General features: G+C 39.3%; 1 protein-coding gene across 2 annotated transcripts in view; it reads left to right on the top strand.

Annotated features, from left to right (window-relative positions):
- tmc1 (transmembrane channel-like 1) overlaps nt 1–23,459 on the top strand; it is a 47,124-nt gene extending 23,665 nt beyond the window's left edge. The window contains exons 9-20 of one of the 2 annotated variants that reach the window (XM_007899361.2): nt 2,145–2,287; nt 8,144–8,288; nt 9,057–9,251; nt 12,707–12,886; nt 12,993–13,148; nt 15,448–15,576; nt 15,702–15,769; nt 17,149–17,388; nt 18,701–18,826; nt 19,816–19,894; nt 21,219–21,363; nt 22,817–23,459. In XM_007899361.2, the coding sequence (XP_007897552.1) occupies nt 2,145–2,287; nt 8,144–8,288; nt 9,057–9,251; nt 12,707–12,886; nt 12,993–13,148; nt 15,448–15,576; nt 15,702–15,769; nt 17,149–17,388; nt 18,701–18,826; nt 19,816–19,894; nt 21,219–21,363; nt 22,817–23,085 (1,875 nt within the window). In that variant the 3' untranslated portion in view covers nt 23,086–23,459. The remainder of the gene's footprint in view (nt 1–2,144; nt 2,288–8,143; nt 8,289–9,056; nt 9,252–12,706; nt 12,887–12,992; nt 13,149–15,447; nt 15,577–15,701; nt 15,770–17,148; nt 17,389–18,700; nt 18,827–19,815; nt 19,895–21,218; nt 21,364–22,816) is intronic. The other variant, XM_042333773.1, reaches the window with a different exon arrangement.
- The last annotated feature ends 217 nt before the right edge of the window (nt 23,460–23,676 follow it).

Below are 23,676 nucleotides of genomic sequence, written 5' to 3'. Positions count from 1 at the left end.
ATCATCAAGCTGTTTTTTTAAATGATTGTGGTGTCCAGTAACCTTTCCTGGCAATTTGTACTCGTCAGTAATTACCCTCTGATTAAAGATTAATTACGCTTTGGGTAAAGGAGAAAATGCCCAGTACCTGGAACTTAATGTTTCTTAAGTGAACCAGTCAATGACATCAGGAAAATGCCTGCAAAGAGTTGTTCAGGTTTCCTTGCAGCATAACCCACTCCGTGTCAAGATTGCTAGGCTTCAATCACCAGCTATGCTTATTTTGGGAAATTAAATGTTTTTTTTAAACCATCCTTGTGTTCCTTTACAACAGTCGCACAATTTACCGAAGTACAACAATTCCCATTTAAAGTTGTAAAAGAATTCCAGCTCTCCCAACGTATCAGCACTACAGTTTTGGACCCTTTGTCAGAGCGGTATTCCAGAAGATTGACTTTTGAGATGTTTGGGTTTAACTAGTTACAAATCATTTTGCAACATGGGATTTCTTACACTTCACAAGAATTTGGCTCTGATCTGAGATTGTCTCAGAGCCGAGGTATCTCGGGTTGGTTGATGTACTGATCTGTTGTGAGATGCTTTTACTGGTCATCAGTAATATTACTGCATTAAAGAGCCATCTCCAATTATTTGTCTCCACCATCACAATCACAATTGGGCATTTACGTTTTGTTTTAACACATTTTGCATTGTGGAATCTAGTCCCCGCACCGTCTCGTGCGGCATTCCTCAAGCTCTATACTTATTCTCCTCATCTTCAATAACTATATACTCCCTCTTGGTGACATCATCTGCAGACATAGGGTCAATAATAAGAATAATATAAAAATTACATTTGTATAGCGCCTTTCACGTCAGGAGGACGTCCCAAGGTGCTGGACAGACAGAGTTAGGGAACCGAGCTGGAGATCGGGGTTGGGGAGGGTGGAGAGCGGGTGGAGAAGCAGGGAGATCGAAAGCACGGTGAAAGAGGAGGGTATTGAGATGGGTCTTGAAGGTGGCAAGGGACTGCGGGATGGATTTCCACAGGGTAGGGACAGAGTGGCAGAAAGCCTGCCCGCAAATACAGGGGCGAGCGAGGCACGGGACGTGAACCAGGCCGGAGTCCGCTAAGCGGAGCGAGTGAGCAGGATGTTAGGGGGTTAGGAGGTCGCAGAGGTAGGGGTAGTCAATTTCCGCATGTGTGCGGATGACACCCAACTCTATCTCTCTGCCTCCACCCTTGACTCCAGGACCACTGCTGTCCTGACAGAATGTTTGTCAGACATTAAATCCTGGGTAAGAGCTAACTTTCTACAGTTGAACATCAGCAAGACTGAAGCCCTCCTGATTGGCTCCCATCCCTTCACATCAGGCACTGTCAGCATCACCATCCAAGGATGCACACTCCCCCTTACTAAGCCAGTCTGGAACCTTGGTATCTTGTTTGACCCTCAACTATCCTTTCTACCCCACATATGTGCCATGACCCACTCTGCCTTCCCCCACCTCCACAACCACGCCGTCGCTGTCATTGTCTCACACCGCAGGCTGCCAAAACCCTCAAACACGCATTCATAACATCCAGGCTTGACTATGCAAACTCCCTACTTGTCGGCCTCCCCAATTTCTCCCACCACAGGATGCAGATTATCCAGAACCGTGTAGCCCATGTCCTCTCCCGCACCAGGCTCTGTGACCCCATCACCTCGCCCGACTCCACTGGCTTCTAACCCCCACTCAACCTTGCCCCCCCCTACTTCTGTGACCTCCTAACCCCCCACCAACTTGCCTGTTCCCTCCGCTCACCTGCTTCATGTGCCCAGCCTCGCCCGCCCCACCATCGGTGGGTGTACCTTATGCCACTCTTCTCCTACCCTCTGAAACTCCATCCCGCAGTCCCTCCACTTCGCCCCCTCCCTTGCCTACTTCAAGACCCATCTCAAGACCCTCCTCTTCGACCATGTCTATCCACCCTCCCCGATCCTGACTCTCCAGCTTGGGTCCGAAACACTGATTGTCCAGCGCCTTGGGACGTCCTCCCGACGTGAAATGCGCGATACATATGTAATTTTGTTGTTGTTGGAAATGCATATTGTATTTACAATCTCATTTCCCTCTTGTTTTTGTGTGAAGTGTAATAATTCTTGGTTTGATTTTGCTAGGGCTATGCACAACATTCTGTCCTTTTCTATGGTTATTACAATAACCAGCGGACGCTCGGATGGCTGAAGTATAGACTGCCTTTGGGTTACTTCCTGGTGGGAGTTGGTACCATAGCGTACAGCTACATGGTGGTGATTAGAACGTAAGTCCCATTTCTTTGTTTAAATTCTGTATTAATTTTCTTATTGTCAAATTGAATTAAACCGCTCAGTGCAACATTAAACACCAAACTCAGACATCTTCCAACCCTTACATTTTTCTTACTTGAGTTGATTTCTTCCTTTCTGTGGATGCACAATAACATAAGATAAATAATAAATTGTTGCATTTGAAATACAATAGCATCTTTCATACCGGGAAGACTTCTCAAAGGGATTTACTGTGAAGTGTGATGTCTGTATTTTGGAGCCGAACAGTAGTTTTTCTAATGGACGTTTACAAGAGCAGTTTACTGTTTTCCAAAGGTGAATTGTAAAAAATCTGAATATTAGCTATAAGTCCAAAACCTTCCCTGTCGATTGCTTCCTACTGCTGTGTTATCACTTGGACTGTGAAGACTGCTACGTCCTTTCTCATAATTGGTGACAAAAGACTATGTCTGGTGAGCTGATAATGAGCTGCCTGGATCGATGTTTTACTGCTTATACTTTTGTCTCATCTCAATTAGTACTTATTTAGAGCCCCAAAGTAACATTAATTTCTATAGCTAAACAACTGATAAGCTCAAATCTCAGTTACAAAGGGGAGGGTTAATGGTAAAATGTTGTAAAATGAGAATAAAGGAATTACTCAATACATCGATATTGCGGATTGAGAATCAGCACAGTCTGTTTGGACTATGACTGTGACTATGACAGGGCTTGAACACGGAGCCTTTTGACCAAGAGACAAAAGTGATACAAATGAGTCAAGCTAAAACAACTGGAAATTTGGCTTGTCTCTTCCCTGATTCAGCTCACTCTGCTCAGCTCTCTGACTCATCTCTCTCTGCTCATTTTTTTGTCTGAGCTCTCTGTCTCTGTTCACTTCTGACTCAACTCTATCTGCTCATTTTTCTCTCTCTCTCTCTCTCTAACTCAACTCTCTCTGTCTCTCTCTTTGTTCTCTCTGACTCAGATCTCTCTCTCAGCTCACCTCTCTAATTCATGCTGATTTTGCCTGACTTTCAGCATGATTAATTTACTGTATAGATAATCAAGGTTAGGTAATAGTCAGATAATCAAGAGTACTTGCAGTTTTGTATCACACTGAAATCTCCACAGAGAATTACTATTAACTAACTGTCTTGGGAAATTACTATTAAATGTTTGGCTGTTTTTGTAGGCAAATATGGTTACATCAAGGTCCCACATTCAGTGGTGGGATGGATCAATTTATCTGGAGGATTGTTGTCCTCGGACTTTCTTTCTCTTTTTGAATAATGTCATGGGATTTTTAAACTTGCACTGAAAACTGGCAAATACATGCGTATAGATCATGAAGTGCTGATTGGAAGCCTTAGAGTGCTGATTTGCAGGAAGGTGACATAACTCTTTTGTCAAGCGCTCTGAAGCACTACCTGTGTGAAGGGCACTATAAACTGCAAATTGTTGTTGTTGAGTGGAAGCCAGCCACAGTAGTCTGAAAGCTGCCATGGGCTGGCTTCAGGCCCGATCAGAGTGACAGAGTTTGGGGACAGAATCAGCAAATGTTCATTAAAGAACAACTCCGAGTTCCTTAATGCATATTCCATCAATTTCTTGATCTATTGCCTCAGACATTGTTTCAAAGACGTGGAATTAATTTTGTGCTGGCAATGTTTGTTGGCAGGATTAGTATGAACCTTGGAGATGCTCCCTACTTCTACCATGACAGCTGTTTTGCATGTTTATTTAAAACAAAAAAAAATGTAGCCTTAGTTTTATACCATGACTAGTTTGCACCACAAGTTTGTTTTGGAAAGGATTCACAATCTCGGCCAGTCTTTCCATCGACGAGATTTGTTGACCGCACCTAACATTGTTATGCTAATCATCATTGTTGTTAATTAACACATCACACGTCACAATTCTTAACACATAAGTTCAATTAAATGATTTAGCTCATTCCATAAACATCGTGAGCAAAGTTCAAGTAGTTTATTGACATCACCAGAAACACAAGGTTGGATTTGTCTCAAAGAGATTATTTGTAAACATGTTATTGTAGCATGGTGAATGTACTGAGCAGGGTGATGATGTAGGTGAAAGGGAAATAAACCTGATAATATTGTACATATTATACCCAGTGATGCCACAGCTACTGCATTACAATAGAGCATTCCTAGCTTTTATTATCAGGAATAAAAAATGAACATATATCTTGTAATACATTTTCCAAGGGTCTCAAGGTTTATAGTGAGCTCAGTTCAACATTGCCAACCACCCATCTTTAGTGATGTTATCAACACTCACTGTTACATTAACTCAGTTTGGGTAATTAGGTACTGATGGTCAATTTGTGGAAGTCCACAATTAATGGTTAAAACTGACTATTGGTAATAGTGTTGGAGGCTGGATATATTATAAAATGGTTTGACTGCATTTTGTGGGAGGATACTTCAGCCAGGGAGGAGGTTTGTACACAGCAATGTTCCACAAAAAGCCACGGAATAAGTAATAGCCTATTTATTTGGGGGATTATTGGCATTCTCTTTTTGAATTAAGCACTAGAATCTTTAATGCCCACCTAAATAGGCAGAAAGGAACTTAAAATAACGTCTGATTTGAAGGACAGCACCTCTGACAATGCAACAGACCCCCAGCACTGCATTGGAGTGTCAGCCTAGTCATTTCGAGTCCTGATGTGGAACTTCAATCCACAACCTTCAGAGCTGACGCACTGAATTTGAGTCATGGATTTGCCCCAAGCAAAATTAATCATTGCATGCAATTGATGGCGAAGAGCAATTAACCCTAAAATCACATTTCACTGCATTTCAAGAACCAATAGACACAGTGTAAAAATATGTTCCGATCTATCCTTTACACAACTGTATGATGACGAGATGTGCTTTTGACATGATATGACATTAGATGCACTTTATTTGATATGGCTCTGTACTTAAGATATCACAGGGGCACTTTGATTAAAATTATGTACCCTATTCCATGACACCCCATAGACAGCTCTTAATCCTCTCCACCGGGTTTGCAGTTTCATGAACTTAGATCTCAAAGGGCATGGGCCTTTTCCCTATCAAATAATTTAGGGAAGCAGATAGCTCCCTGTGAGTCAAAGGCTATGATTCAATTAAATGATTTGGTCATTCTGTAAGCACTAGGAACAAAGTATCAAGTGGTTTAATCAATGTCACCAGAAACACAAGGTTGCGTTTGTCTTAAAGAGATTCTTTGTAAATATTTTATTGTATCGTGGTGGATGGACTGAGTAGCTGGTGATATAGGTGAAAGGGAAATAAACCTGATAATGTTGTACATATTATTCCATGTGATGCCACGTTATTTCAACTACTGTGTTACAATGGAGCATTCTTAGCTTTTGCAATCAGAAGTAGATTGCAAATAATTCAAAAATATTATTTCCTGTAACACATTTTTCCAGGGTCTGAAGGCTTACAGTGAGCTTGGTTCCTCATTGCCAACATTGCATATTGAAAGACTCGCACAACATTTAAAAATGTATTTTTTATGAAAAAAAATCATCACTCTTTCATAAACGCTTGACAAATAATTACTGGCAAGTGTAGTGACTGTTTTTTGAAGGAAAACTATTAGAATTTTTATTCATGAAAATTGCCACAGTATTACATTATGATTATGTACTTGATGTGTAGTTGAAACTTTCAAGGAATTAATTCTTTAAAAAATAACTGTGATCGCACAGTGTCACTCATATTATGTATAATTATATAATGTTGTGTTATGCAACCAGGCCATTTGACCCAACTAGTCTGTTCTGATACTTACAGTTCACTTGGGCTTTTCCCATCCTAATCCCCCTGTTTCTGGCCACTCTCCAGATCACTTTATTCCTTTCTCCTTCACATATTGAGTTTCCTTTTAAATGCACTGCTTGGCAGTGAGTTCCATATTTTCATCACCCTCTGTGTGCAGACGTTCCTCCTGAACTCTCTTTCAGATTGGCTCATGCCAATCTTATATTTATATCCCCTTGTTATGCACTGAATAAGTGAAATGGTCTTTTCATATTCTCATTATCAAACCCCTTCATAATTTTTAAACCCTTTATCATGTCCATTCTCAATCGTCTCATCTCCAAGGGAAACAATTCTATCATATCTCAGAATTTGGTTTGAATTCGGCACAGATTAATAGGAACATAATTTGATGTCTCTACTTGCTATTAGGGGTCTTTGTGAAAAAAAATGCCTTATGGAAGATTCAATACAATTGCAAAGAGTATGACCATCAACTCAGAATTGACATAATTGGCCTCTAATTGGCATAGGTTAGGGTGAAATGGGAAGTCTACCTCAGAGAAATCTCGTCCTTCAGATGAGACATTAAACTGAGGTCCCATCCGCCTGTTCAGCTGGATGTTCAAGATCTTGTTGCACTATTCGAAAAGAGAAGGGAGATTCTCACCGTGTCTGGCTAACAAATCCTCCAAATAAAATTGTTCACTCACTCCATGGCTGTTTGTGGGACATTGCTGTGAGCGATTGGCTACTCCATTTCACCCACAAAATACACTTTACAGTATGACACGCTTTGAGACGTCTTGATAATATGATAAGGCTCTGTATCAAATGCAAGCAGTATTATTAACATAGAGATGCCTGGTTTGGATGATGAAGGCCTTTGAGCTACACTTGAGCAATTTCTTAAATGAGTCAAGTGTTCTGCCCTCAACTACCCTTCTGGGAAATATTTCTAATAGTTAATTACCCTCTGGAATAATTCCTGGTTTCCGTTCTGAATTTTCCTTTGCAACCCTGAATCAGCCCCCTCTTGTTTTGCTGGCTCAGTGAATAATGTTCTGGATTTACTTTCTCAATCCTATTTAAAATCTTATCTATCTCTTCAAGGCACCCTCTGAGATATTTCCTTTCTGGGCATTGTTTAAGGGGATAAGCAAAAAGCACGTTATGAGGTCAGGGTAGAAACAACTTTACTCTGCATCTGCTTGTGCTGTAACTGCCCTGGGAGAACCTGGTGCTGGAAATTTGGTGCTTGCTTAGAGAGGAAATATTCTTTGTGTGCACTAACATTTGCTTTATTTTCATAAATAAAAAAACGCAATAAAATTTATCAAATGCAAGGATTATTATTATTATTATAATTTGTGAATAATTTGCCCTATTGCCTGAAATAATAACTTTGGTTCCGTGAAGAGAACTGATCCCTAGTGTTAGAGGATGATCCCCAGTCTTAGAGGAATGAGCTTTGAACATCAGTTAGACATGCTGAGGCTGTGCAGTCATGAAGGAAAACATCACAGAGGGGAGCTTATACAGGTATGGTATATAGGATTTTAAATAGGATTGGGAATGTATACCCAGAATAATGCTTTCAGGTATTCCAAATCAGCAAAACAAAACAATAGGGCAAATGTTCAGTTTTACTAGTCAGCGAAACAATAGGGCAAACGTAATTTCAGATCAGCCATTGGGACATATTTCTTCACCCAGAGGATAATTAGTAAATGGGACAGGTTATCATGAAGAGTGGTTGAGGCCAAGACGCTGGACAGCTTGATCTGTAATGAGAAGATTAGGATGGGTATTCTGGAACGGAGAAATCAAATGGGCCAAAGGACTTTCTTCATCTGAACCTCTCTTGTGATATTACGCCCAAGTGCAGAAAGTTGTCTTGCTCTTTCTAAGGAAGACATTTCGGTTTTGTTTACAAAGTTCATTCTTGCTATCTTGTTATCTCAAACCTCCAGTGACTATACAGTGGCCTCTCTGAATATGCTACAAAATGTATTGGTACAACTATTGTTTTTTCGGCATCATAGAAATGTATTAAAATCAAGCTCCTTGTGTATTTCTCAGAATGGCAAGGAATGCAAATGAGGAGGGTGGTGGAGATGATGCAAGCTTTAACTTCAGCTGGAAGATTTTTACAAGCTGGGACTTTCTCATTGGGAACACAGAGACTGCAGACAACAAGTTTGCATCCATCACTACCAGCTTTAAGGTAGAAGTAACAAGAAATCAGGTCTTTGAAGAGATTGGACTTGATAATAAATGAAGCATTCCTTGTGGGTTTTCTTTGTAAATATTATAAAATATTTTTAAAAATGCCAGGTGCCATTTAGGGTGGGATAACTCAGGTTCTTTAATTGCATTGTGTGATACTTGACGTATGCAGGATATCCAGCACACTGAGGTTCCTGTTTATTTGGGATACACTTTTTCACAAACTGTCATGTGCACATTCTGTGTTCTACAATAATCACTGAACTTAAATACATAGTCTGGCCTAGATTCAGCCAAAGTGACAAATCTTTCTGAGATTCATATTTGTAGATTATTTGTGCTGGAGGCAGGGATTCTTCTCACTTGGCTCTTTTTAGCCCTGTAAGCCAAAGCCCTGAAGGGTAGGTTGGTCGCTGTTGGACAAACAGCAGGAAGTGTGCAAGACAGTGCTCTCAATGAGAAGCTTTGCAATTTTACCTTAGATTTCAGCAGTATCCAACTCTGGAGTCTCTAAGCCTTGGCTTTCACCAACCTGCATCTAATACTTTGAAATCTGTTTAGCAGGTTGTGTCACCAGCAATGAAATAGTGTGCATCGTATTCCAGACATATGCACATTTCCTTGTGTAGGTGGCATATGTATGTGAAAGTCTCAGTCTGTTTTGGAAACTCTTAAGTATGGTGATGGATTTTTATGTATGTCAGACACCTGGCTGACCAGTGCTTTTGAATAAACCTGACAATGCTTGTTTTTAATTGGAACACAGGAATCCATTCTGGAAGAACAGGAGAATCGGAAAGAAGAAAACATTCATTTGACCAGATTCTTACGAGTTCTTGCCAACTTCTTGGTGCTCTGCTGCCTGGCTGGAAGTGGTTATCTTATTTACTTTGTTGTAAGAAGGTCTCAGAAGTTTGCATTGCAAGGACTGGAGGACCATGGATGGTGGGAAAGAAATGAAGTTAGTGTATAGAGCATAAAATTTAGTACAGTTTCTGCTAAAACCTTACCAACCCACCCAATCCCTTCGTTTGGGGGCACTGGCCTGCTTCACATCCCCCACACTGTCTGCCCCCACCATTGGCAGTATGGCCTTCAGTCTTTCTGCCCCCACCCTCTGGAACTCCATCTTGGAGTTCCTTCGCTTCGCCCCTTCCTTTACCTCCTTCAAGGTCCATCACAAGACCTTCCTCTTTGACTGTGACCCTATCTTCCTTGCCCACCACCCCTCTTGAATCCAACTCTCAACTGGGGAGCGAACCCTTGACTGTCCAATGCCGTGGGATGTTTTCCTGATGTGAAAGCTGCATATATATGCAATTTGTTGTTGATTCCAAGTCACATAGTTTATTTCTATTCACACAAGAAAGTGTGGTATAAGAAAAGGCAATGTAGTTTACCAAGCTCAGTCCTTACACAAACCATGTGAAATATCATGGGTCTCATCCCTCCCACTCTATCTCCTGGGGAAAGATGTGCAGTTACTTCCTGAATCCCAAAGGTAATCATGGAAAAGCAATCCATGTTAATTGCTTTATTTGTTTGAATTTGTTCTGGATGAACTGCAAGCAGTTGAACACAAACAAACTGTTTTAGATTGATTAGTGGAAAAACATGTTTGACACAATTTGAGTTTAGCTCTACTGGTCCTATTGTTTTTCAAACAAGGTAACTTACTGTTGCTCAAGACCTTGTTGACTTTGTTCAAAGTTGGAATCCAGCTCTGTGTTAAGCTTGTTGTAGCCAGGGAGATAGTAGTTGTGCTTCATTTAGCTTTAGTATTCCTAGGGGGAAAAAAATCAATCAGTATTCCCTCTCTTGGGCATTATCTAGTGACCTCTGCTGGAAACAATGTGTATGCAGATATCAAGTGACGACAATATTGTGCTCAGCTGTAAGGCGTATCATGATAAATACCCTGTTTATTCTCACTGGCTAAGCTCGCACATGAAGAATGGTCACAAGAACAATATACCAGAGAGCCTTTGGCTCCATAGAATGTATCACAGTCTGTTAATACCTTGTGATAGTGAAGAATAATAATTTTAGAAGAGCGGAAACATTTAAAATTTGGAGTATTAATCGTGCTTTGTATGTGTGATACTATTTTCTGTTTCTACAGTGGCTGCTTCTGTTTGAACTTTTTCACAAATAAAGCAGTGTCCAACCACTAATGGGAAAAGACGTATGTGTAGAACAGGGTTGCCAGGTTCAACCACTGGTGAAACCAAATAGAGTGAAAAAAGCATTATGATAAAGGCAAATAAGATGGCTGATAATGTATTGTTAGACTGAGGGAAGTACTTTGTCAATAGTGTTAGACTCCTTCCTCCTGTCCCACAAACACACAAAATAAGGTTATTAATACAGTATACCTTTGCAGTGTATTGACTGATTGATTAACAAGGGTTTCTCTACCATTGATTTAAATAAGTAAACACGAAGAGCAAGGACAGGAGATTCCCCATTTGGGTTGAAATCAATGAAGAGTGACATTTGCTAATTAATTTTCCAATCTAGTCGATGAACTGTTCGTTTGGATTTATGAACTATAACCTGACTTGCTAGTGGAATCTAGCTATAAAATAAACAGCCAAATGTTGGATGCTTGTGGCAGATGTGAGCAGGATTTTCTTTACTGGATATATGGAAATTAAGGAGTTATCTAACATTCAGCGATTTATCAAATGAAACAGCTAACTGCCTGTAATTCACTTTCTCATTTCTTCGCCAGCTGGTTGTCAAAGAAAGCAACATCATTGATCTCATTGAGACCAATGGGGAAGTGCAGTGAGGAAATCTATCCAGAAGAGGGAAATAATAAACTCCACCAGGGTTTCATTCTCTCCCTACACTGGAAAGATTATGTGGAGGCAGGGGGCTGGGAGTGCTTAACTGTATCATCAGCGAAATATAGTAATTGTGAAAAACAAACCAAGACTATCAAGGAAATATGGGTAAACAGTACGGTGCCTGCAGCATATAAGGGCATTGAAGAAACAGAATGCACATATGACTTGCTAGATTCAATGCATAAATGTCACTGAAAAAATCCTCAAGGACACTGTTATGGGATGTTCTAAATATATGAAAGATTATTAATGTTTAGTATGATAGTCATTAACGAGGAAGGTAGAAATCTGATTAGAATTGTACGTGCAGAGAATATATAGAAATCAGCGTTAGCTGTCCTTCTGATGTGAAAGGTACTATATAAATGTAAATAATATTTATTATATGTAGATCTGATTAGACTTGAATGAAGCAAATTTAGATTTTCCTTCAAATAAGACTTGGCTCAATGCTTATTATTCACTGTGTAGAGATTGCACAAATGCCAGTTGTTCACTTGCAAGGTGTTGAATGTTTGACACACTATGTTAAGGTAGACACACATGATATGCCCCATTCAACGCAGTTTAATGTACAGTAAAATAGAATAATATGTCAGATTAAAGAGACAATCAACCAGATAAAATTGCATGAATATAGTACTGCTGTTCTCAGTTAATTGGAACAAATATATGCCAGACGTTATATATCTTTATGATTACATTTCTTTAGGATTCAATTTGTGAACACTGTTTTTAGTTGATTTAACAAAATACATCTGGTGTAAACAAGGCTGCTAACACAGTAAATGTGTGCAGAATGTTCTTTTGGTTTAATTTGCCATTTTTGATGTAAACGTGAAAATAACACAATGGGCTCTAATTTGCGATATTTCTTAACATGATTCCTGAATAACAAATCTGAGTCTTAAATGAGCCTTCCAGTATGTCACGCTGTAAGAATTCTGCTCCAATGTGAGCTACTTCCAGAGCAGATTTCCTGTAGTTGTGGGAACTGCATTAAAAAGTACTCAATGACGTAATAAGGCACTATATCAAATACAAGGATTATTATTATTATTATTGCTGCAAATTAGACACCAGCATTAATAATAATCCTTGCATTTGATATAGCGCTTTTCACGTCGGGAGGACGTCCCAAAGCGCTTCACAGAACACGCTGTAAAGTGAATTGGCTGTATATTTGTGGGACGAACGCGGCAGCCAATTGCGCACAGCAATGCCCCACAAACAGTCGTAGATTGAAAATGACCAATTTATTATTGTTTTTGGTTTTGGAGGGATTATTATTAGGTGTGTGGAGTAAGGAAACTTGCCCAAGATTTGGCCCTGCCTGGAATTGAACTCAGGTCTCTCGCTTGCAAAGCGAGTGCTCTAACCACTGAGCTACAGGACTCCTGTATTGCACTGTAAAACGATTTGCAGTGGCTGCCCGATGTCAAAGGCGCTATATATACCACATGGAATGATTATTTTGTTGAATATTGGTGAATCTCTGCTCAATGAAATTATCTTTTATGAGTCTCTTTAAAAAATCTTATATTAATCTGATTTGTTTTATTAGGTAAATATGGTCATGTCCCTACTTGGTATGTTCTGTCCAACATTATTTGATGTCATTAGTTCTTTGGAAAACTACCATCCAAGGATAGCACTCCGATGGCAGCTGGGTCGCATCTTTGCTCTGTTCCTTGGTAACCTCTACACGTTCATTATTGCCTTAATGGATGAAATTAATCTCAAGGCAAGCACAGCAAAATGATGATTCATTGCATCTTCAACATGATACCAAGATTCCTTTAGGCTGCAGGAGTTTTATGTCTCTTTTGGTGTTGTTTATTTGATTTCAGCTTGAAGAGGAAAAGGGTGTGAAATTCAACATGACCCTGTGGGAAAAGACCCTTTATAATGGCACTTGGTTGGGGAATTCAAGTACTGGGCCTCTACTAGAAGTTGATCCTGCAGATGTACCCAGGGGACCATGCTGGGAGACCATGGTGGGGCAGGTATTTATTGTAAATTGAAAAGTATTCATTGCAAGATCTCCTTCATCCTACAAAACAAGTGCTATAAGAACATCAGAACATACAAATTTGCTAGGCGAAAGAAGACCAAGGTCCATCCAGTTCGCCTTCCAACATCCTGGCAGTTGCATGACATGTTGTGTCCCAAACTATATATTGTATCCTGAGATATTAGTGGTCTGAAATTTGAATCCAAATACTTTTACTTATAAGAACATAGGAAAACCGGAATAAGAGTGTGTCATTCAGCCCATCAAACTTCCAGCAGGCCATTCAGCCTGTTCCACCAATTTATTAGATCCTGGCAGGATTGTTTAATCCCAATACCCCACCTCCCTTTAGTTATAGCCTCTTATACATTACTACCCAAGTAGTCAACTGATAAGCTTGAAGAACAGATAGCTGAATGGCCTGTTGGTGCCTCGATGGGCTGAATGGCCTCCTCCTGTTCCTGAGTAAATCTAGCCATTGAGTGGAAGGACTTTACAAGAATAAGCATCAATCCTATAATGCTTGTAATGACTTCTTTATCATAAACCTTTTATATCTTTTGGTTGCAATGTAATGCAGGGAGGGCCTTGGAAACCCTCGCTAAGTAACATACCTTTTACTGGTGTTACATTGTGAAGGATGCATATGCAGGAAAGATTACAAGGCAGAAATCTTGTGTAAGACGTTTAGATAATGTATTCCTTGGAACTCCCTGTGTGATGTTGCTTCATTGCAATCAGCCCTATGTGTACAAGATCACTGATAACGTAGAGAGAAAAATGTAATGTGTGATGCGATAATTATCAGGCTAATTATATTACCATTAAGGTATTGACCAAAATTGTAGTTAAAAGCAGTGAACATTTATCATTAGCCTCAGGGGTGAATTCCCCCCCCACCACCTCTCCTCCACAATCGGACCAAAGGTTGTTGCATAACCTCTGACCTCATCCATCTTTCTTCAATCTTTTTTGCCCCCTCTATTTCTACCTTTGACATGCCTCAAATCCTATCTGTTCAAACACGCTTATCGTCACTGCTCCTCTGTCCTCTCCCTTTCTCAGTGTCCAATCCCATTCCTGTGAAGAGCTCCAAGACATGACCCTCTGTGAAAGTGGCTGTGCTGAAATGTTCCATTAATAGAGTAAATCTAGACCCAAGTGGAATTTCTGTCCAATAGTTTGCACCCTTCACGTGGGGTAGTGTCTCGGACTGCTTAACGGTGGTGGAGCCTGATGCCAAGCCGGGGGGAGAGGAGCATGGTCGAAGAGGAAGGTCTTCAGGTTTGATCTGAACATCAAAGAAGCAATCGTGGCACCAGAAAGGAGGTTTGGTAGACCACCTGGAAAGTGGTCTTAAGCAACGAGGGAAACTAACAATAATACTAAGCTCAAATTCAGAACCACACTGGGGTTTCACCTGCAGGCTGGTTGAATAACTTATGTGCAAAATGTGCATATTAACCAAGAGTAAATGCTTGTACACAGAGGAATTACAGGGATTATAGAGGAATCTTAATTATTGATTATTCAATTAACAAGTGATAAAAAGAATTACAGGTGAATCTATGCATATGTTGAACTCTCTGTAATTTGCTTTGGAGATGGTAAGGCACGGTGATGGTTTTCTGTCTGTGTCAGAAACCAGATGATGGCAGTGGTTACTTTTCGTGCCATTGACCCTTGGTCAACACCTTGTGGATTCTGCTTCTGTGATTGACAAGAATGTAGGCCCCAGTTGAAAGGTCAGAATAATGAATACACAAATTAATTTCTGCTACAAATAATGGAATATCTTTTAAAAATCGAGGTAGGAAGAATATTTTGTTAAAATTGGACCTCCACAAGAACAATAATAATTTTGTGACAGTTATAAGTGCCTTTTAGTAAACCAAAACAAGGTTATACCTTTTATGACAATTTCTGGGTGATCCAGAGAGCCAAGTAGTCCAACATTTTGTTCTTCAAAACTATATTTTGGAATGGTCAGCATCAGAAATTCATTCATTAAAATGCTGTCATTTGAAAACTACATCAATTTTGTGAGCTCTATAGGACTTTAGACACTCAGTGGGTTAATGCATCATAGCTAGCTTCAGGTATTTTCCTTTGGCTACAAAAGTATAGTTTTTTCCCACTCCAAAGTGTTTGTAGCTGTAATATTGTTTCTGATTTTATTTAGGATGAGTTACGTGTTCTTGAGTAACTGACAGGTTTTTCTTGTATTGTATTATTATAAATCCAAGTAATGTAACTGCATTGATGTGTTGTGCATTTCCACTTTCTCACAGGAGTTTGTACGGCTCACCATCTCTGATACCTTGACCACGTATTTTACTATACTGATTGGGGATTTTCTCCGCGCTGTGTTTGTCAGATTCTTTAACTACTGTTGGTGCTGGGACCTGGAATATGGGTTTGTGAGTGTAAACTAATTATTCTACACATAATCTATTAATAATAGAGCATCACCATCACAGAAGAAATGGTAATTTGAGATAATTGCCTGGGATATATCATTGAACAAAAGCTATTTTTTCACCAGCCCTCCTATGGAGAATTTGATATCAGTGGGAATGTTCTGGGCTTGATCTTCAATCAAGGCATGATTTGGTAGGAGAAATTTAAAGATGCTTGATTTACTCAGTGTTGTGTATAATTCATGTGCCTGAGTAATTCTGGACTGAAGTGTTAGTGTGTTTTTTGCCTGCCTAATCAGTTGTCTTCATGGGAGATTTTCTTTGGCAGTAAGAATGTATTGAATTTATTAGATAAAGATTAGCGTTACGTTGGTATTCCATGAAACGGCAGCAAAACATCACATTACACACTGTCTATATATAATAGGACATTGGAACTCACCTTCAAAAGTATGGAACTCATTCCTGAAACTATAGTTGAAGCAAAAAGCATCAACAAGAGAACCCCTGATACATATATGAAGGAGACTAGAATATAGGGGTATAGGTGAGGGTAATAGGAGGAGTGGGAGCTTGTGTGGAGTATACACCAGCACAGATTAGTTAGGTTGAATAGCCTGTTTCTGCACCATATCATTCTATGCAATTCTATGTAATAATAATTCTGTGACAAATATGAAAAAGGTAGTTTTAATAACAACAATCTACATTTATGTCTCCAAGTGCTTCACACAGTTGATGGGGGAGAGAAGGGAAAAGATGGCAAAAAGTGTGTTTGAAAAGGAAGGTCTTCAGGCTGGTTTTAAAGGCAGTGAGGGAGGATTCAAGGCAGAGGGACTCCAAGTTAGAGTTTCAGTGCGGACAGAATGGCTGTAAGCTTCCCCAACAATGATGGGGTGGATCAGTTGGGGGTATGAAGCAAGCCTATGTTTGCAGAGTGGAGGGAGTGGCTGGGGCAGTGAGGTTGCAGGAGACACGGTAAGAAAAGGTCACAGAGACACGGTAAGAAAAGGCTCTGGGGTGATTTCAAAGTGAGGATGAGGAGCCTGAATTCAATTCGCTAGGGCACAGAGAGCCAAGTGATAGTAAAAGATTATACCTTTTGTGAAGCATTCTGGGGAATCCTGAAAACTCATTGGTCCTACATATTTTTCAGTGATCACCATCAGAAATGTATTACTGAAGATGCTCACAACCCAGAACAACAATGGAATTAGTAATTATTGCCAGAAATTCTGAAGTATCTTCATGGATTTGATGTGCTAATTACTCCACTATAAATCTAACCAGTCTTGTTCAGTAAATATGGCCTCTCATGAAATAAAACAACACTTCAAAGACAGCAAGCTTCAAAATAACCTCTCGGTGCACATCATTTTAAATATTCATTTGTTTACATTTTCTTCCAGACTGTAATCTGCACAAATACATCCCGAATAACAGTAACCATAGTGACAACTAAGAATTTTCTCCCTGGGTTTATATTTTAAGCTGCATTAACAGAGTATAATGTAAATTCTGTTACAGCTGCAGACAGATACATAAGATAGTAATTTCTGTTATATTTTTTAGGATGGGTGCATTTTATGCTCCGTGCCTCCCAGCTATCAATATTCTGCGTCTATTTGCCTCCATGTACCTGCAGTGCTGGGCAGTCATGTGCTGTAATGTTCCACATGAGCGGGTGTTCAAGGCTTCAAGATCCAATAACTTCTACATGGCAATGCTCCTGTTCATCTTGTTCCTGTCAACACTGCCTGCAGTTTACACCATTGTTTCAATACCACCATCCTTTGATTGTGGCCCATTTAGGTGAATAATGTTTAGTTTGGAACCAATTCAAAGAAAGGGGTGGTGATAGGATTGAGGAGCAAGCTACATTAGATTTCCAATGTACAATGGGAGACCGTTTTTGTAACATTATATACATTACCTCTCCTGCTCTTGTTTTATTTATTTTCTACTCTTATTTAGGCTTCCCAGCTACAAAACAAGATAATGTATTCTGTGATGCATCTTGATAAGGTACATGAGATTAGCCTGTGTTGATTTGGGCGTCAGTAGCTGGAGTGGGTTAGGGGGAACAGTGTTTGAGGCTTTGGACTCATTTAAGAAACTGATTGATTCTGTAACAGGAAGATGATAGGATTAACATTTTGGAAGGATTTGAGTTTATTTTCATCCACAAATCTCAAGTGATCTTGTGATTCCTGATGTTTTCCTATAGGTAGGGTTCTTGCCATGGATCACTGGCTTTTGCTGATCTCTTTGCTTAGGTCAGGAACTTATCTGGGAATTGCAAAATTCAAGCTTCTGTCTTACCCCTCCACACCACTATAATACTACTAATAATAATCCTTTCATTTGATATAGCGCTTTTCACGTCGGGAGGACGTCCCAAAGCGCTTCACAAAACACACTGTAAAGTGAATTGACTGCATATTTGTGGGCGAACGCAGCAGCCAATTATGTACAGCAATGTCCCACAAACAGTCGTAGATTGAAAATGACCAATTTATTATTGTTTTTGGTTTTGGAGGGATTGTTATTAGGCGTGTAGAGTAAGAAAACTTGCCCAAGGTTTCACTATGCCTGGAATTGAACTCAGGTCTCTCACTTGCAAAGCGAGTGATCTAACCACTGAGCTACAGGACTCCACTGAGCTACAGGACTCCACGAGGCTGACAATACATGATTGAGGGCCTTTCATGTTGGGAGGACGTTTAAAGGCTCTTAACAATGATGGCTTGACACCTGGTGGGTGGCAAAAGGGGGTGGGGAGGGGAAACATGACCGAAAGTGTGGTCAGACCACAGGATGATAAAATAGGTGTGCCACACATGTACATATGTAACTTGATTTAAAACATATATTTTATTATTACTGTGTAAAGCTTGAGGAGAGAAATCATTTCCCCATATGATTTTGGGGTGTCCAGTTTCAAAACTGTCATGAAGAACAGTTTCCGGTTGATAACTATTCATTAATTATTCCTGGTTATATTTAAGGAACCAAGTGTATTTAGATAGTTTAGCAATTGTGATCCTGTAATACTTTGTGCTTTAAGATCACATTGAGCGGAGCATGATGTGACTTTAACAGGTTTTCTCATTCATTATTACAGTGGGAAAAATAGAATGTTTGATGTCATTCATGAAACTCTGGAGAGTGACTTTCCACCTTGGTTTGGGAAGGTTTTTAGTTCTGCATCCAATCCTGGGTTGATTATACCTTTCATTTTGCTCATGGTGTAAGTAGCACATTTTAATTTACAACTTTGAGCTTTGGTACATTTAAAGCATGGAGGTCTTTGTATTGCTCCCGTATGTGTTACTCGCATACGTATTTATAAACTCCCTTTTAACATCTCACATCATTGATAAGCATTTCAATGTATTCATGTATTCTGTTTAAATATGGGAGTGGGGTATAATCTGAAATATTTCCTGATGGGCATTGTAAAGTTTTCAAATATGTTTAAATGTTCTATATTTTTATTTTTTCACCCATTACAAAAATGTATTATGTAAAAAAAGTATTATGTACCAAATAAACACACAAAACAAATAAAACCGCAGGAGTCGCAGGCAGAAAAGTTGAAATATATTTATGAACCACTATTTTGGTGATTAGCAGAAAAGATAGAATTGTTCTCAACAGAAAGGCATACAATCTTGTATATTTTTGAAGAAAATAGGAAAACCCCTTCTAAATTGGATTCTTCCTTTCTATAGCTTTAGGCATGTATGGTTTTTGTATCACTGAGGTTTACTACCTAGACACCGTTTCTATGACTCAGCTAAGTAAGAGTTTATTGGGTTACGAGAGGACAGAACAGTGTAGACTCAGTCCTAGAAGGTGGGTGTTTGTATAGGATCTTTTTTCTAAGCCGTTACATATTCACAATATTACTGAAGTGGAGCTTCATGGTATAACAGCCCATAGTTGTCACAGGAATAACTCATTATGAAGTGGTTATCACAAAGAATCATGTTATGAAATGTTGCAAACTTCACCCCTTTGAGTGAATCCCTTTATTCAGTGTGTTTGGATGAATTCTTAATTAAAAATGTTTAATTCTGTGAACATACTTTGAAAACACCCAGCAATTTTATTGTTTGAAATTAGAGCAGAGAAATAATATTGGGAGTCAACGATTGGAAATATGTTGTTTTGAAAGCAGATTGTTTGCTCTCAGTTTAAAGAAATCAATTGTGGTGTGTTTTTGCCCTTCTGCAGTCTGGGTATTTATTATCTACAGTCAACCTCGAAAGCATATAAGGCTGCAAACATGGAGTTAAAGAAGAAATTACAAAACGCAAGTATTGGCTTTAATGAACATATAAAGGGGAAGTGTGTGGAGTCCTACATGCTAAAACAGTTGTTTCAATCCCTAGGCTTCATACTCAGGGTGTACAGTGCTCTTTGGTCAGACCGCACCTAACGTACTCCATACAGTTCTGGTCACCACAACATAAGGGGCTGCACCAAGGATGATCCCCAGGGTTAGAGGAATGAGCTATTGGCAATGATTAGACAAGCTTGGGCTCTTCAGTCTTTAAAGAAAATGACTTAGAGGAGATCTCAGACATGTATAACATTTTAAATGGGATTGAAAACATAAACCCAGATCAATACTTTAGGATGCACCAATACAGTAGAACCAGAGGAAACAAAAGGCAAAATATTGCAGATGCTGGAAATCTGAAATAAAAACAGAACTGACGAAAGGTCATCGACTTCAAACGTTAACTCACTTTCCTCTCTCCATAGATGGTGCCTGACCTGCTGAGTGTTCCCAGCAACTTCTGTTTTTATTTTAGAACCATAAGACATAGGTTTACGGTTGCAAAGGGCAAACTCAGTTGTACCTACATCACTGTGCCTCCGATGCAACTTGAAGAGTCGTGAAGAAACTGAAAACAGTTATTTTCTGTACAATCCTCCACCATGTGGGAATATAAAATCTCATTGAGACAATTTAGACCTATGTATTTTCAAATCTTTCATTTTTTAAATTAACATTTAACTTGTTTACAGATATTACTTAGTTAGAATTTCCCTGGAGTGGAATGTAATGATATAACATCACTTAAATGTCACATAAAATACAGCTCCCACCTCAATTTGCCTCTAGACATGGGTTTTAAAGCACAAAGTACAGTGAGAAAGTGAGTGGCAAATACTGCAATCACCCTTGATAACATTCAAGATTATGGGACAATTCAGTGAAAACAGTTTCCCTTTAAAGTATTTGATCATTATATTACCGTCACTCTTTAGCATTGTAAAGTCTATGATACATGAGTGACGAGTACCATTGATAATTGTTTTTGCTTATGTTGCAAATTGCCACAACAAACAAGTAAGGAAACATAACCATTTTCAATGAATGGTGCGTGAAGCCCTTAAGATCTTTCTTTTTGATTGTGCTTTTGGTAACCTTCTACCCCTTATTTACTCCATTTTCCTCAGCTCACCCCTGAACCGCAACTTGGGCTCCCAGTCAGTTCTGTGAAGCTCTTTGGGATGTCCTCCTAATGTGGAAGATGCTATATAAATGCAAAATTGTTATTGTGATAGACTGAGCTAGGTGTTGAGAAGCGAAGCTCTAATTTGATGTGGTTGAAATTCTTAAACAGCAAAATGAGGAAAATAAAAAGAGAAACAAAAGAGCAGTTACAGTTGCAGCAGAACAGACGGAGGATCTGAAAAACTCGGTAATCAACACAGAATCGCAGCCCACACAACTTACATCAGCAACTGGGAACAGCAGAAATTTGAAAGGTATGGACAATTAATCCAGGGGGGGCACTAAAAGGAATACTCGCCTACAAATACACAATCACTTCAATTTACTTCACTTTACAGCAATTACCCATGAAACTTTGAGATGTTTCAGCATTATAGGTGCTACATGTAAGAAAGGAATTATTCTTACATAATTAATAGTTAAAAGAACGTTTTGCATTTTACCACATCAACAATTTATAAGATTTTCACGTGATCTAAATTAAGTGATTTAGATATCTCCTTCCCCACTGATTTTGACAGTCGTTGAGGCTTGAAGGCTATTGTAGCTGCCATTGGGATTCCCCACCTGTGTTTCAGTGTTGTTCCATGGGATCAGTTTGAGTTAATCTGGTATCCCACAAACTCAGTGTTAGCCTGGTTCATGTGGTAGAATTCTAACCTCTGATTCAGAAGCTTGTGGGTTCAGAGACCTCAAAAGCCTCAAATAGTCCATTTGGCCCATGGAGAATATTACTAATTCCTTATTTTGATGGGCATTGGTCATTCACAAAATAAATAGAGAGTGGCATATTCGAGCGCAGGGCCAGGGTTATTCCTAGGATCAAATTCAACAACTTCCCAAATTGCACGTTTAAAACTTTGGATCTAAAATCTTTATCAGAAATCATGTAAGATTCAACATATTTCCCCCCAAAAAATGAAATGTCGTTGATTTGATTTATTTTGTGTGATAACATTCAGAGTCTTTGATGGAAAAGTCTATAGTTTAGATCTTGGCATCCTTGATGCAAACAGACCGATGTGCAGGTTCCTAGAGATTTTGTTTCGGGAAGCTGTGAGCACCAATCTGAGGAGCATCTGAGGAAATTAGATATATGATTTCGACAGTTATTACATGTCATAAAGGAGAAGCTTATTACCAATAGGGGAATCCTTGAGTCTCCCAGCAGGAAGCCTTGAGCTTATATCATTGTATTTCCTAACTGATGAGGAAAGTAAATAACACTTTTGTTAAAATTTATGAAAAGTGTATTAAAATTTTTTATTAAAACACTTTATGCCAATTTATGGAGAAACAATCAACAGAGCATTAATGATGTGAGCTTCAGTGGTTCTGCACTGGTCAGTATCTTATGTATGATGTATTTTCAAACGACTGATCCGTTTTAATTTCACTATAATTAGTAGAAAGGACCTACATATCTAGGTCTGAGTCTGTGTGTGGGTGAGAGAATTTGTGTTTAAATGTCTCCCTCTGTGTAAATAAGCCAGCGGTGTAGTTGTAGATTAGATAGGCTGAATTAGCCAGGCGTACATCAATTCACAGAGTACATTTGCATTGTCCTATACTTCTGGGAAACAAACATAAAAGTTTAGGTTATTTGTCCTAAATTATGATCATTTCAACTCTCTAGAATACTCTTCCAAAGCACGATGAGACCAATTAATAAACATGCCTTTTTTTTTGCCTTTCTTTCCTGTACAGATAACAAAAGAATGGAATGCAGTGCCGCAGACAAGAAAACAAATAATCATCAGACCAGAGAGAGTTCCATCAGCCATTCTCCATCCCAAGGCATGTATCCACCCTCTGGAAGAGGAACAAGGCTTGCTGCTCCACCCCGCTTAACTGTGACTCAACCTCCAGGGCCAAGGCGACCTGCAATGCCTGGCTATTTGCCAGGTTATCCACACCACTCTGGGCCCCAACAGCATAGAGCCCTTTCAAGGATGGACAGAGTTACTTACAGATGATATGGTCAAGGTGACTGAAATATAAAGTAACTGCACTATGAACACAACTTGAAAGTTTAAGTCTGTCATTTTTTTTCATGTGGAAGACAAAACCCATTCATTCAAAGACACAGTCAGAGTGTAAAATGAGTACATTTTGCAATATGTGTAATATATCCTGCTGAAATGAAACAATATCATAGACAAAGTAGTGAGCATGGGTTGTTTTTTGCAAACGTTGTTTCAGATGTCCTTCGCCCTGGGATGCCTTTCCGATGTGAAGGGCGCTATTACAAGTGTAAGCTGTTGTTGTTGTTGTTTTGTGTTTGTGGTATTATCTTTTGGCCTTGTTAATGATTTTTTTAGATTTTGGAGATAAAAGAAATAACACAAAATGATGGCAATTTATTTGAATCTTTCCTGTGTGTAACATGGATACAAAATTTGCATATCTGAAATGAAGTAACATAAAATACAACCCAATTGTCACACAAAAATGACTTCTACAGTGGAGCCTTGTTATGGTCAAATCCTAGCTCGTGCTGCAGCGAGGCACAGTAGCAAGTTTCATTGTATATGTGCATAGTTGGCTGGGATGTCATCCCATTCCTG

The sequence above is a fragment of the Callorhinchus milii genome, unplaced genomic scaffold, assembly GCF_018977255.1.
Source record: "Callorhinchus milii isolate IMCB2004 unplaced genomic scaffold, IMCB_Cmil_1.0 Scaffold1, whole genome shotgun sequence".
Classification (NCBI taxonomy): domain Eukaryota; kingdom Metazoa; phylum Chordata; class Chondrichthyes; order Chimaeriformes; family Callorhinchidae; genus Callorhinchus; species Callorhinchus milii.
This window is presented reverse-complemented; position numbering and strand designations above follow the sequence as displayed.